General features: G+C 57.5%; 1 protein-coding gene across 4 annotated transcripts in view; it reads right to left on the bottom strand.

Annotated features, from left to right (window-relative positions):
• MIDN (midnolin) overlaps positions 1–13,007 on the bottom strand; it is a 33,543-nt gene extending 20,536 nt beyond the window's left edge. The window contains exons 1-4 of one of the 4 annotated variants that reach the window (XM_074939279.1): positions 12,986–13,007; positions 7,229–7,454; positions 5,587–5,674; positions 5,230–5,292 (exon numbers count right to left, since the gene is read on the bottom strand). In XM_074939279.1, coding sequence (XP_074795380.1) covers positions 5,230–5,292; positions 5,587–5,674; positions 7,229–7,446 — 369 coding nt within the window. In that variant the 5' untranslated portion in view covers positions 7,447–7,454; positions 12,986–13,007. Of the gene's footprint in view, positions 1–5,229; positions 5,293–5,586; positions 5,675–7,228; positions 7,455–7,621; positions 8,277–9,602; positions 10,209–10,758; positions 11,130–12,985 lie in introns of those variants that run through there. The other 3 variants (XM_074939277.1, XM_074939280.1, XM_074939278.1) reach the window with 3 other exon arrangements.
• Between the last annotated feature and the right edge of the window lie 543 nt (positions 13,008–13,550).

The following is a 13,550-nucleotide window of genomic DNA, read 5'->3' as shown; positions in this document are numbered from 1 at the left end:
TCTTGCGCACCCCTTCCTGACCCTTGGCTGTTATTAGCCAAGGAAACTGGAGAGCCCGGAGCGAGCGTGAGCTCACCTCCTGTCGGCTCCCAGCAGCACTAAAAATAATCCCTTCCTCTCCGAGCGCAGGGCCAGGAGTTGGGGGGGGGGGGCGCGGGGGGCTGTTAGCCAGGCCTCGGCATCACACACGTCAGCCGGTTCTTGCAAACGCCAAGGAGGGAGGAGCAGGTTTAACAGAGGTAGCACCGAGATTAGCAAGGAACAGCTCCAGATTCCAACACTTCTGCAGGAGACACCCCATCCCCATCCCCTCTCCCCTGCCCCAGCCCTGCAAGGAAGGGAGTGGAGACAGCCAGACATTTCACTAGCCACGTACCAAACCCATAACCCCCCTCTCCCCTAGCCTGGCAGCCAGTGCCAACCCCTCCCACAGCCCAGCCCTACAACCTGCCCCCCGGCCTTTCCATTCAATAACACCGGCCCAAGTCCTGAACCCAAACGGGGGCTATCGAGCTAACCCAGCCACTCTCCCCCACCCCATCCCCCTTCCTCCTCCAAGTGCTCCTGTTTGCGAACACCGGCACACCGGTCCCTCCCAGGCTCGCTAGTTACCTAACCAACCAATCCCCGACGCCAAATGAACGCCCCCTCCGGGTACCCCCACCTTCCGAGCAGGGGCAGGGTGGGATGGCTCCCCTCCCCCACACTCCGGCACATTCCTTCAGCCCTCCGTCCTCGCCCCCCCACCAGAAAGCAGGATGCTCCAACATAAACACATCCCGCCCAGCCAGCCTGCTCCAACGCCCACAGCAGGGATGGAAAAGCTCCCACTGAGTTCACTGGCCATTGGAGCAAGGCCACCGGCCCTCTCCCTGTCCAGCCAGCACCCTTGTTAACACCTCATGGATGGGGCAATATCCCCCCCACCCCCTCAGGTAAGAGAGGAATGTCTGCACCCAGGATGGGAATGGTGGTGCTAGGTCCCAAGGGATCCTGCCAGTTCCCCCCAGGGATTCTGCTGCCCTAGATCCTTTGGGAAGCCAGGGAGGGGCGGAGGAGAACCACCAGCAGCAGGGACCCTGCAGGCTGTTGCCAAGTCAGGGGAGGGAAATCTAATTTACTGTCTCCGAATCCAGCCCCGGAGATACAGGGAGCGCGTCCCTGCTGATTCCCAGAAATGCAGATGACTCACAGAACGTTGCATTCCCTCCTCTCTCCAAGCGCCTGCCCTGATGTAACCTTTGCTCTCCCCCCCCCCCCCGCCCAGCAGGGGATGAGAACAGGGTGGGTGCGAGTGGATGGATGGATGGCTCAGCAGGGAGGCACCCTCACACCAGCGCAACAGGAGACTGGTACTGGCGCGGGCTGGGAGGGGGCAGGAAATCAGAGCCCTCCCCCCATGTTATTGGCAAGACTGTCCTCTGCCCTGGTTACTCAAGCGAATACAGCACCCCACGCAGGGCAGAGCCCCCTTCCCACAGGGCAGGGCCCAGCGCCCCACAAAACACAGGCTTGATGCTATGGGTCAGCCCAGTTCAGAGCCAGAGGAGAGAGGCCAGTCCAAACCAAGGGGAAGCGGAGGGGGAAGGAAACAGCCCCTGCCCTCCCCCAAAATAGACTTAAAAACCTTCTCTCCAGCTGCACACAGCTGGAGCAGGCAGCTGGAACCCTGACACCGGCTCCCGCACTCCACCAGACACTGCCGCTGAGGGATTTTCCATCCAGAGGAAGGAAAAAAAGAGGCGGGGGGAAGGGAGGGCGAAGTACCAAAACACAAAAAACTTCCACCATTGAGAAATAACATTCCTCCTGGCAGAGCCACCTAGTGACCTCAGACCCGGAGCCAGGCCCTGGATCCGCGCTGCTGGGAGGGGCTGCTGGGCCTTCCAATGGAAGCAGAGATCCCTACCCTCTCTGGCAGGGTCCAGGATGGTGCCTTGCGCCCCAGAGACACCAGGACCCTCTTCCCCAAGACCGGCAGGCAGGCTCAGCTACGCTGGGGTGGAGAAGGTTGCATGCATGGCTGAGGCTGCTGGACAAGGCGCAATACCCCTCCACCCCCCAGCAGCTCTGCTGAGCAGGAGGGCAGCCCCCCTGGGAAAGAGGCATCATCCGACCCCTTGAATGTTGCAATGAGCTTTGGAAGGAAGTTTATCGGCAGCTACCAGGACATCAGCAGTGCCATGGGAATCCAGCCCCCAGCTTGGGGTAAGCACCACGCCTCCTGCCCGGTAGTCATTTCCTTAAGGTACCGAGGGGAAGGCTTAGATGGCATTTTCTCCCCCACCCCCCAGAGGAAGTCTAATAGCAGGGAGATCTGCTGTGCTCGAGAGCCCTACGCAGGCAGAACCAAGGCGAGAAGCATGAATGAGAGGCGTGGTTTCCTGTCCCCCGCCCCCAGGTGCTGGCTATGCCTCTGTGCTCAGAGAAGGCTTCCTGAGGCAGAGATCCTGTCAACAAACCTATGGGGGGCACGGAGGGGGGGTCACCACTTCCCAGCCTTGGCGTCCCACTCATTTTACTGCAGTAGGGAATAGAGACTAGAGGCATGTGAGGCCTTTTCCAGCTCCAGCTTCTGTGAGAGAGAAAGGGGTGGGGGTGCGAGGGTGGGGGAATGCAGCTTTGACGGGGGACCTGCACTTTGCATCCAAGGCGCATGGGACACAGACTGACCCAGAGGAGCCGACATCTCTGCAATTCAGCACCTCTAAGGAGCTACCTTCTAACCCCCTCACTCCCCCGCCGCCCCGCACTTCTGGCGGTCTGCTACCAACACGCCACAAAGGAGGAATAAACCCTTTCGCTGCGAGGCCTGGAATGCACCGACTCCATCCTGCACACACAAGCACGGTAATCAAAGCCAGCCCCGCTCTGGGCAGGTCGGCCAGCTCCCCCCCACTCCCCCTTCCTTAAAGCAGCCACCACTCCCCCATTACCATGTTGGCTGGGCGATCACACAAGTTTTCAAGATGAGACAACGCACGCACACACCAACCACGCAGGAGGACCCCGCCCCAGCCTCTTTGCCGGCTCTGCCCCTGCCCACCCTCCCAGGGCATGAGACAGCAAGCCCCAGCCAGGAATCTTAGCCCGACCCAGGAGGATTCCTGCCCTCTGCCCCTCCCAGGCCTAGAAAGAGGCATTGTGCAGGGAGATTCCTATGCTGCTCAGGGCTCCTACCCAGGCTGCAACCGGAGTAACAGCTCTCCATAGAATGCTAACAGGGAGCGTCTCACGCCCCGTGTGCTCGGCCCCCACCCTGAAAGGAGGGACAGGGGGACAATTCTGAGACTATCCCCGAGACAGGTGAGGGGTGGTCGGGGAAGGTCTCAACTGACCAGACACCAAACCAAGCTGAGGAACTGGGACCCAAAGCCTTCTGCCAGAACAAACCACGGTGCCACTAGCATTTCACCAATGCCAACCCAGAAAAACACTCTTGCCCAAAAGCCACGTAGCAGATGGCCTACAGCCCTTTGCCAGAACCCAGGAGTTCACTGGCTAGATTCACAGGGAAGCCACATCCGAGCGCAGGGGATGGGGTGCTCTGTTGCCACTGCAGGAAGTCGGGGAACCCTCCAACCCCAGAAGCACCCAGCTGGCTTTGCAGCAGCTCAGTGAGCAGCGCGTTAATGGGCTGTACAGAGTCAAGGTTGCCCATGGGAGGGCCAAGAGCATCCACGTTGCCAAGGCCATTCCTCGCTCCAAGGTGACTTGGGGGAGAGCCGCACTGCACAATGCATGGAGGGGCTGGGTGGCTCCGCCACCCTTCCAGGGGTCTGGTCCTAGAAAAGCATTAGGTGCCCAGCAGCAGAGTCCTGACAGGCAGGTCTGCAAGGAAGCCCTGCAGCCAGCCTCATGTGATTTTCCCCCCCACTCAGATCCAGAGGAGAGCATTTAAAAAGGTACCAAGCAGGGCTGGGCATTAGCATGTGTTTGCCCAGAGCTTGGGGGATGGAAAGTGGCTCCCAGCACTATGCTGGTGGCTCAGAATTAAACTAGGGACTTAAAAAGTCTTTTAAAAATAAACTCAAATGCTAGCCAGGGAGGAAGGAGAGAGGTTTGTTTGTTTGTTTTTAAAAAGAGGCCGAAAACAAAGAAGCAGGAGCTGCTCAACTTTAAAGCCAGAGGGAGGTGAAGAGGTGAATTCCACACCCAGCTGCAGTCTGCCATTTCCTTCCCTCCCCACCTCCCCCCAGACACACATCAGAGGGTCACCCAGCAATGGGAGGGTTTCCTTGAAGCGCAAGCCAGGGGTAGGGAGAAGAAGGCGGAAAAAAAAAAAAAAAAAAAAAGACACCCTCCCCCTCTTTTTCTGATTAGCAACCTCTCGTCTTTGGGAGCGCAGCCAGTGATCCTAACCCAGAGACACCTCCTGCCCCCTCCCCAGCCATAAGCTCAAGACCATGGTGCAGACATTCGAAAGCTGCTGCAGCCGGTTTTCCCGAAGGGCCGCTCAGGCCCTGGGAGAAGAGCCCCCCCGTTATGATCTGAAGGGGCAAACCTCCAACACAAAGCTGTGTCCTGGTAAGATCCGCATATACACACACGCCCCCCCCCCCTCCCCTGCCTGATTCTGCAAACAATAGCAAGAGGCCGTCTTCCCTCACGCAGGAAAGGCAACTGTTAGGGTAGGAATCCTGCTTTTGTCTTTAAATTGGGGGATGGGGAAAATCAGTCCCAAAATACATCCGCTGTGTCGAGAATGGGGATCCCACATCACACCTTGAGGTCAGGACCTTGGCCTAGACCCTTCACCGTCCTTTGCCTCGGTTTCCCCTCCCACTGACTGTTTAGGCCAGTGGTTCTCAACCTATTTACCATTGTGGGCCGCACCTGCAGCTCTCTGTGTGGTACGTGGGCCGCATCCACACAATATATACACACATGACCTGTATGGCCCCTGAGGATGTCACGTGGGTCGCAGCTGGGTGCTGACTGGGCTGCAGGTTAGGAACCCCTGATTTAGGCTGAACTCTTCAGGGCAGGGACTGTCTCTCCCTAAGTGTTTGTGCAGGGCCTGGCTCAGCAGGGCCCTGATTTGGATCATGGCCTTTAGGCAGTACAGTAACAAATCCCTTCACCACAGACACAGGCCTCTAGGTTTCTCTGTTGCGAGATCTCTAGCTTTCAGTATATCCAGGAAGCTGTGGGGGGAGGAGGTCAGATACAAGCCCCCTGCAGAGAAATCTTTGCCCATGTCAACGCACCAATATTTCGGCTTCTCACCTGAGTTTCAGTTAAGCTTTCCAGAGCCTGCATCACCGACTGTTCTGGTCTGGATGCCTGAGACTGAAAGAAAAAATAAAAAAGGGGGTGTGTGCGCGCGTGTGGCAGGGGGGTGGATTACAGGTCACTTTCACTATTTATACACCGAGCTACTGAGCAACCAATGAAATATTCAACTTGCTGGCGTTCCCAGCGCCAGCGACAACCCCCCTCCCCCCCCCCAGGACAAAAGGGTTTGTGTCGGAGGAAGTGGCATCGATTCTGCTGAGCCAGATCACATTCTAGCCCTTTAATAATAGATGAGCCGAGTGCGTGTGTGTTTGGGGGGGGGGCGGGGGGAGATAAAAGGCCATTTACCATCAAGCCAGCTTCCACTGTGGGGACAAGCGTCAGTTTGCTTCCTTCCACGACCCCCAAATCCTGCAGCTTTCCAGAACTGAGACGACTGCAGAAGGGAAAAGACATAGACCGAGAGAAGGACATCAGACTTCGAGCAAAAAGGGACAGTTAACGGAAGGGGGCCTGGTTTGCTTTAGAACCCAACCCGGGTACCCTCCTTAGCTCCCTCATTGCTCCCTGGAATCTGAACGGCCTGAGGCCGGGGGGTGGGGGTGGTGGTGGTGGCAGATACAGGATCAGTGGTGGGGTTTTAATTTCCATTTAACACAATGCCCCCCCAGTTATCTTTACCCCCTGAATCTCATTCCAGCCCCTGCCCCCACAACGTCCAATTGTGTCTGTGTCTCTCCCCCTCCAGTTTATCATGTAAACATTCTTTCCGAGGGGCAGGAGGCAGGGAATGATGCTGCAGTAATCAGTCAAGCAGCCATTGGCACTAACTCGTGCAGTGTCTGTAGCTTTTGTGTCTAACAAAACCTCCCCCATAGGACAGGCAGAATTCAGATGACTGGGGGTTGGGGGCAGGGAGAAGAGGAAACGTTGACCAGTTTGGGGAGGACGAGGGTAGCATGGGGGGGGGGAACTGACACCCGCCCCCCCTTTCTTTTTTCAAGTACTGTAATCATAGATGCAAAGGCTCTCTCCCCCACCCCCACCACACACAGCCACCCCCCTCAATTAGACAACAGGCTCGGGTGCTTAATTCACTCAACGCAGCTGCTCAAGCCAGGGGGAGCCAATCAAGAGCAAAAGCCCCCTCATTTTAGTCTCGGAGGTTCCTTTCTCCATTTTGGCTACTGTTTGGAGGGGGCTAGAGGGGAAGGGGGAGTGCCAAAATATCCCACAGAAAGCCCCCCCCCCCCCCCGCACCTTAAGCATTGACCAGTCTCGGATCTGCAGCAAACCTGGCTCCTGTTAAACAAAGGACTGTCCCACCTCCCAGCCCTGACACGCCAGAATTCAGCTCCCGAAGAGCTCCCCCATCCCCGTCCCTGCCCTCGGCTACATTTGGGGTTTTGGAAAAGGGGGTGGGGGGGGGGCGCGTCGTGCCGAGAAAAGGCCGCCTCTGGGATCCCACCTCGGTTCAACCTTTAGAACAAAGGGCACCGCGCCGCGCACTCACTCGTGACTCGGTGCAACGCGGCGACCGAGCGGGGTGCAGCCAGGAGGGGGCCCCGCACACACACACACAGCGCCAGGGGAAAGTTTTGTGGGATCAAAGCCCACAGAGAGGCTCCATTTTAGGTCCAGGGTCCGTACCGCAGAAGCTTCCCCGGGACCCCGCTCAGCCCAGCCGTGCTAAGGGAGCCGACTCGAGGGAGGGACTGGAACACATCCCACCCAGTGCAGGAGGCTAAGAAATGGGGCCACACACATACACCGGGGTGCGGGGGGGGGGGTGGCAGGAGCCAGGGCTCTGCAATGGAGGCGAAGAGTAAACCCTCCTCTGCCAGCCACTTTAAAGAAACCAAAGCACCAAGGGGCGGCGGGGAGGGGGGGATCCTTGCTTGCCCCCCCCCGACACAGATTGGTGAGCCCCTGAGTTGGTTCCCTCCTGGGGTAGTTTAACCAAGGCGGGGTGGGGGGCTGCCAGACCTACCTTTCTTTATGTAAGAGCGCCAGCCTTTCCTTAGGCACTTTGAGCCTCTGTGACAGTCTCCGCTTCAGTCCTTCCACCGTCTCTTCCACGGGGACGGAGAGCTCATAACGGGTCCCGGTGGTGGTGTTGATGTACAGATTCATGGAGGGCTCGTTCGGGACGGCCTCGCAGGCTGGGGCACCCCGGCTGCAGCTCCTGGCGCTGGGCTGCTGGTCCATTCGGTGACCTGGGGGGGGGCGGGCAGGGAGCAGCGGTTGGTGTGGCAGGGGGAATCAAGGTCGGGGGGGGGGGGGAGGCTTGGGGGACCAAAAAAGGAAGTGGAAGGGAACAAAGGAGCGACCAGAGCGCCTGGTTCTGCTGCGCGCACAGATTCTCACACACACACACACACACCAGCCGGGGTGGGATCGCCTTCCCGAGTCCTCCCTCGCTCCGGTTTAATATCCAAGGGTCACTCCGGATCCGCGTGGTCCTTCCAGGTCTTCCTCGCGCGGGGTTCTAGAGGGGACTTGGTGCGGGAGGGGAGGGGACCAGCTCTCCCTGAACAACAGGGGAGTTTGCCCCGATTTAAACCTCCCTCAAAACCTAAACCCCCCCCCCCACGTCACTCTCCCATCCGGAATTTCCCTTCCCCCTCCTCGGATGCCTCCTGAGGACGCGGATCTCGCCGGGAGACGCTGCTCGCAGGGAGGGCTCGCTGTGTGGGAAGGAGAGGGTGCTGCCTCCGTGGTGTGGGGGGTGCAGGAGGAGAAATGGGGAGGGGGTGGCAGAAAAAGCTTTTTCCTTCCTGAATCCCCCCCTTTGGGGCTGAACCCGGCAGCCGCCGCTCCGAGCTCCGCCGGTGTCGCGGTGTGAAAGTAACACACACGCGCGCACACACACACACACACGGTACCAACACACACACAAAAAGTTATAATGTATCAACGTTCTATAGGGGGGCGGCGCTTATTTCCCCCCTCATTCACTTCTTAGTCCTTGGCGCAGCCTCCAGCCAATCCGGGCGCTCTGAACGTTGAGACAGGCAACCCGGGGCCAATCGCAGCCGGCCCGGTGCTCCCCCACGTGGAAGGCTGACTCCACCCTCCCTTTCAGACCTCTCCCCCCCCACCCCAGCCACCCCACTTCCCCCCCTCCCCTCCCCCTACGCCTTTGCCTAGCAGATCCTGACCCACTGGAAACAGGAGGGTTGGCTGGTGCCTGGCTAGATTCCTCCCCCCCTCCCTCGCCAAGCCAGCCCCCTCCCCTTTTTAAAAAAGCCATTCATAATATATTAGCCCTTTGTTGTGAGGCTACGCAGAGAAGCCTCGACTCAGCTGCTCCCCGGGCTTGGGAAGCGGGGGGAGATTTACACGCGCGCTCAGAGGCCAGGTCTGCGGGCTGGTCTCCGTCCCGGCGTGGGACGAGACCCCCCCCCAGAGCGATTGCACCTTGCAGCTTCTTCTTCCTTGTTTCTGCGGCGGCTGCACGGGAAAGGCGAGGGATGACCCGAGCCTGCGCAGCCCAGCCATTGTTCTAAGGGGGGGGGGGTATTTACAAGATGGAAGGAAATCCTTCGCGCCCCCCCCCCCCGGAGATAACTCGGAGGAAGGTGGTCGCTGCAGAACACGCCAAGGGTGCAGCTTATGCCAAACAATGGCTGAGCTGCGGCTGTGGGGTGAACGCGGGCCGGGGGTGTAAAAAGCCCCGCTTTGCCGCGGAGGCCTGACTGGGGAAGAGGGTTACCCTTGTCCTCAAGCCGGGCGGGAGCTCTGGGGACGTTTATACACACCTCCCCCCCCCCCCCCGGGGCTGACCCAGTCCGGCTGGGAGCTGGGGGGAAACGTGGACGCACTTTGCAGCGGCTTTCGCATAAGCCGGAGTGAGCGGAGGTCACGGAGAGAACAAGTTGAGAGAGAGAGACAGACAGAGACACACACACACTGACGTGAGGGAACCGGGAAAGGGGGGCCGATGGGGAAATATCCAAATGTTACAAAATCCAGATGCGGACTGAGCAAACCCCAGACTCGGATGCAATCCTCCTTGGGCAAATTCCGGTTCCAGGCAACTTCAGGGTTTTCTGGGGACAAGGGCCGGGTTAGATTTCGGGCCCCCACCCTTCCCCCCAAAGGCCGGAGGTTAAAGCCCTCCCTGGCAGTGCGGAATGGCTCGGTGTTATGGGGGGGGGGGGATTAGCAGCGGCCAGAGACGCTGCAGAATGAGTCAGCAAAGCAAGGGCGCCCTCTGCCGGGCGAGCCGGCCTGGAGTGTGGGAAACCCACAGGGACAGTGAACAGTGTGTCCTCTGTGCAGATGGGAACGGTCGAGCCACTTAAAAACACACACACACACACACACACTCCCAACGCCACCCGACACAAACGCAAAGATACCTGGCAAGCTGCTCCTTTGGCGGTTAAGACGGGCGTTGGCACCAAAAATCGCCTAAGCCCTATTAGATCCTGTGTGCAAACAGCCTGGCTTCGGAGGGGGAGGTTAGTGAGCCAGCCAGATCCGTGTGCAGGGCCAGAAACGTTGCAAGGAGACATCCAGGGCTCGGCCAGGGCTTAAGCCCTTTCTGGCACCTGAAGGCAGCCGGCTGGGTTCTTCTGGACAATGGGGGTCATAAAAGATCACACAAGGGAGCCGAATTGCTGGGAAACGTGCCCCCCTCCCCCGGGTGGGTGCTGACCACTTGAAATATCCGGCCTGAAATAAGTAGCCTTAACTCCTGTCCTAGCCTGGGAAGGAGACAGGATTTATTTCGGATGTTAAACAAAACCAAGGCACACGAGAGCCCCCCCAAGAGCTGGAGTCACCCCCTCGTGACTAGTCTCTGATCTCTTTCTTCCACACAGGATGTCTCCCATTCTCCCCGAGGCATTGGATTTGAAACTGTAGATTTTTAAAAAAAAATCACCTACAAACTCTCTCAGGGCTTTGTCAGGAAACTTTAAAAAACAAGACCACCCAACCCTGCCAAGTATCTCAATGACATATGCCTTGTTCGATTAAAGCAGAACTGCCAACGAAAAGTAAGTCCAATCGACTCAGACTGGCTCCGGTTTCGTTGAAGTCAGAAATAAACTTTTTTTTTTTTGGGGGGGGGGGGGGAAGAGCCCTAAGAGACGATTACAAATAGGATCTGGCCGTTGTAGGATTCCTGGAAGGTTTCCCCGGAATGGGGCAAGGGAGTTTTCATCCTCAGTTTAATTTGCCAAGGAGTCGATAGATGCGGATCAGACTGTGGTGTGAACCAGGAGCAGCTCCAGTGGATCTACATCGGCAGAGAGGTCAGAATCGGACCCAGCGAAGCTCTCCCCTACAATCCGCCCCCACTCCTTAAAAGACACCGAGACCCCCGTTAAAAAAAACGGGGGGTTGTGAGTTGTCTTTAAGAGCAAAAAAGAAACCAGCCGGAATCTTGTGTGGTGCCTAGCCGGGTTCCTCGGGGAGCTTCCTCAGTCGCTGGCTTGGTAGAAATCAAACCCCCTTTCTAGAGAGAGACTTGAAATCCTGTCCCCCCAGGGAGAGCACAAACCGACTTACCAGGTCCAGCGAATCCTTCCCCTTCGCCTCCTTTACACTGCGCGCAGCCGGAACGGCTCGGGCCCCCAAAAAGAAACTATATCCCGGTAAAGCACGTGATCCAATCCGGCTCCGAATCGTCCCCCAAGGCAAATAAATCCGGGGCTAGTCCAGAGCTCGCACAGCAAGGGGAAAATCCAGCTCCCTTCCCAGCCTGGGTCTCGGGCTTTTGACGCTGCTCCGGGGGAGGGCAGCCTTAGTCTTTAGCGTTGGGGAGGCGCTGGAGAAGTTTTATTCCTCTCCCCCCCGCGCACACACTCGCCTGGGTGGAGCCCGAGCGAGGAGCAGCAGCCAGCCTCGGAAAGCCTCCCAGCCTTGCCGAGTCAGCAGTGAGATTGGAGGTGACGCAACTCCCACACCTGCCCCGCAGCGCCGGAGCGCGCCAGCCCCTCTCCAGTAACTCTTTCACAACCCGCGCGGCCCCTGCCGCCTCGGCCTTGCGGTTCCCCGTTCCGCCTTCCAGTAAAGCGCCGCTGGTGCTGGCTCGCAACTCGCCTCCTTGCTACCCACACCGCAGGGGCGGCCTGCAGGCCCCGGTGCTAGGCGCTGTACATAAACCGAGCGGAGAGGATTGGCCCTGAAACGTGTATCAGCTGAATAGAGACGAAGGAGGATCAGGGGAAACTGAGGCACGGAGCGGGGAAGTGACTTGCCTGTGGTCTCACAGGCGCAGAGTGGCAGAGGTAGGCGCTGACCACGGATCTCCCGGCCCAGTGCCTTAAAAAAGGCCCATCCCACAGCCAGCGGTTCTCAACCTGTTTGCCATTATGAGCCGAATAGGCATCCACACACTATCTCAATGGTTCTCAGACTTTTGTACTGGTGACCCCTTTCACGCAGCAAGCCTCTGAGTCCGACCCAATAAATTAAAAACACTTTTTATACATTTAACACCATTACAAATGGTGGGGGCAAAGCGGGGTTTGGGGTGGAAGCTGACAGCTTGCGACCCCCCCATGTAATAACCCCTGCACTATATTATATAGATACATACGACCTGTATGGCCCTGAGGAGGTCACAGAGGCCGCAGCTGTGTGCTGATTGGGCTGCACGCAGCCCACGGCCGTGGGATGAGAACCCTGCTACAGCTCTTTGTTTCCCGCTTTCTCATCATAACTTAGCTTTAAAGGGACAGTCAGCTCAGCTAGGGCAGGGGAGAAAAAGACCTTTCGCGGCTCTAAGGCCAGTAGAAGTGTTGCTAAGTTTGGTCTGGCTAATAAAGCAAAGCGGGTGTTAGATCAAAGCCCCCACACACATCTATGCCCTGCGGCGTGAGACCCGCTGCAGCTTTGGGGAGCAGACAGGGGCTGGCACTTTCACAGGCCCCACCCACTCATCTCCTTGCTGAAGGGGGCATAGAGCTTCACAGTGTGCCCCACCCTCTTTTTGGCAGTGATCAGCTGTGAAATAGTTCACAGCCTTGCCCTGGAAATGGTCACTGTCAGAGTTCAGGGCTCATGCCCCTTGGGATGGCATGAGGTAGTCCACCCTTCTCCTAGGACTCAGGAGACATCACCATCTGGGTTACACGCAGTTCTCCTATTGAAGAGTTTTCTCTGTAACCATAAGGGCTAGGGACGTGTTATTTTTATTTTAATAAAAGGCCCAGATTCTGGAGCACTAGCTGGCAGAAGCTAGGAGAAAGTAGCATTGCCCCAGACAATCACCTAGCCCTAGTGCAGGTGACCCAGAAAGTGAAACTGACTAGAAACAAACGTGAAACTGACTAGCCTGGCTTTATGATGCCCTAAGTGAAATGCAGAAAGTAAACAAACCGCAGCACTAGGGGAAAGCAAATCAGATTGTGAAATATATTTAAGGCTGAAGAATCTAACATCCTGTCCTAATGTAAGTCGTATTGAATGACACCTAGTAGCCCAAGTCATGGCCTGGGCCTGCAGTGTGCGAGGCGCTGTACAAACACAGAACAAAGAGATGGTCCCTGCCCCTCAGAGCCTGAGGGACAGGAGTGGATACAGACAGGGGAGCACAAGGAAACAAAAACCGTTGCTTTGGGATTTTTTTTTAATCTGATTTTTAACATTATCCTGTCCCTTTAGTACAAGGCTCCCTACCTACGATGGCTAATGCGGGGACGGCGAGCGGAATCATCGTAAACGAGGCAATCTCACATTGGAGACAGGAGGCTGAAAGCAGCGTTTCTGCCTGGAGCAGGGGAGAGTTTACCTGCATGGGCCTGCAGCGTCCCTTTGTGCAGCCCTTAAAAACTGGAGTCCTGGCAAACGGACCTTAGGAGACGGTTGTTTGCAGCATTGCTGTAGCTGTGTTAGTCCTGGGATATTAGAGAGACAAGGGGGGGGAGGGAATATCTTTGATTAGACCAACTTCTGAGTTGAGCTTTCCAGCTCCACTGAGCTCTTCTGCAGGTCTGGGAAAGGCACCCAGAGTCTGTGTCCCAGCTCCAGGTCACGGCTGGCCTCTGCCCCTTTTCTGTCCACCCACCCCCTCAAAAAAAACCCTGGTGTGTCTGCCTAAAGGATGCCAAGCAGCTGGGGCAGGGGATTTGTGAGGGCAGGGGCAAGGAATCCCGGGCCAGACGGAGCAGAATGCATTTTCCCTACAGCGCCGTCCACAACCCAGATGTCCCAGAGGCTCTCAGATGCCTCCCCCACCCCCACAGGATCTCTGGATTTCCCCTGTGAAAGTGGTAAACTGGGGCAGCGCAGGGTTGGGGGGAGGGGAAGCTGTCTGTTCTATCTGTAAACGGTCGGTGCTCCTGGGTTGCTAGGGA

Source organism: Natator depressus, chromosome 25, assembly GCF_965152275.1.
Source record: "Natator depressus isolate rNatDep1 chromosome 25, rNatDep2.hap1, whole genome shotgun sequence".
In the NCBI taxonomy this organism is placed as follows: domain Eukaryota; kingdom Metazoa; phylum Chordata; order Testudines; family Cheloniidae; genus Natator; species Natator depressus.
Note: the sequence above shows the minus strand (reverse complement) of the source record. Positions and strands in the feature narration are given on the sequence as shown.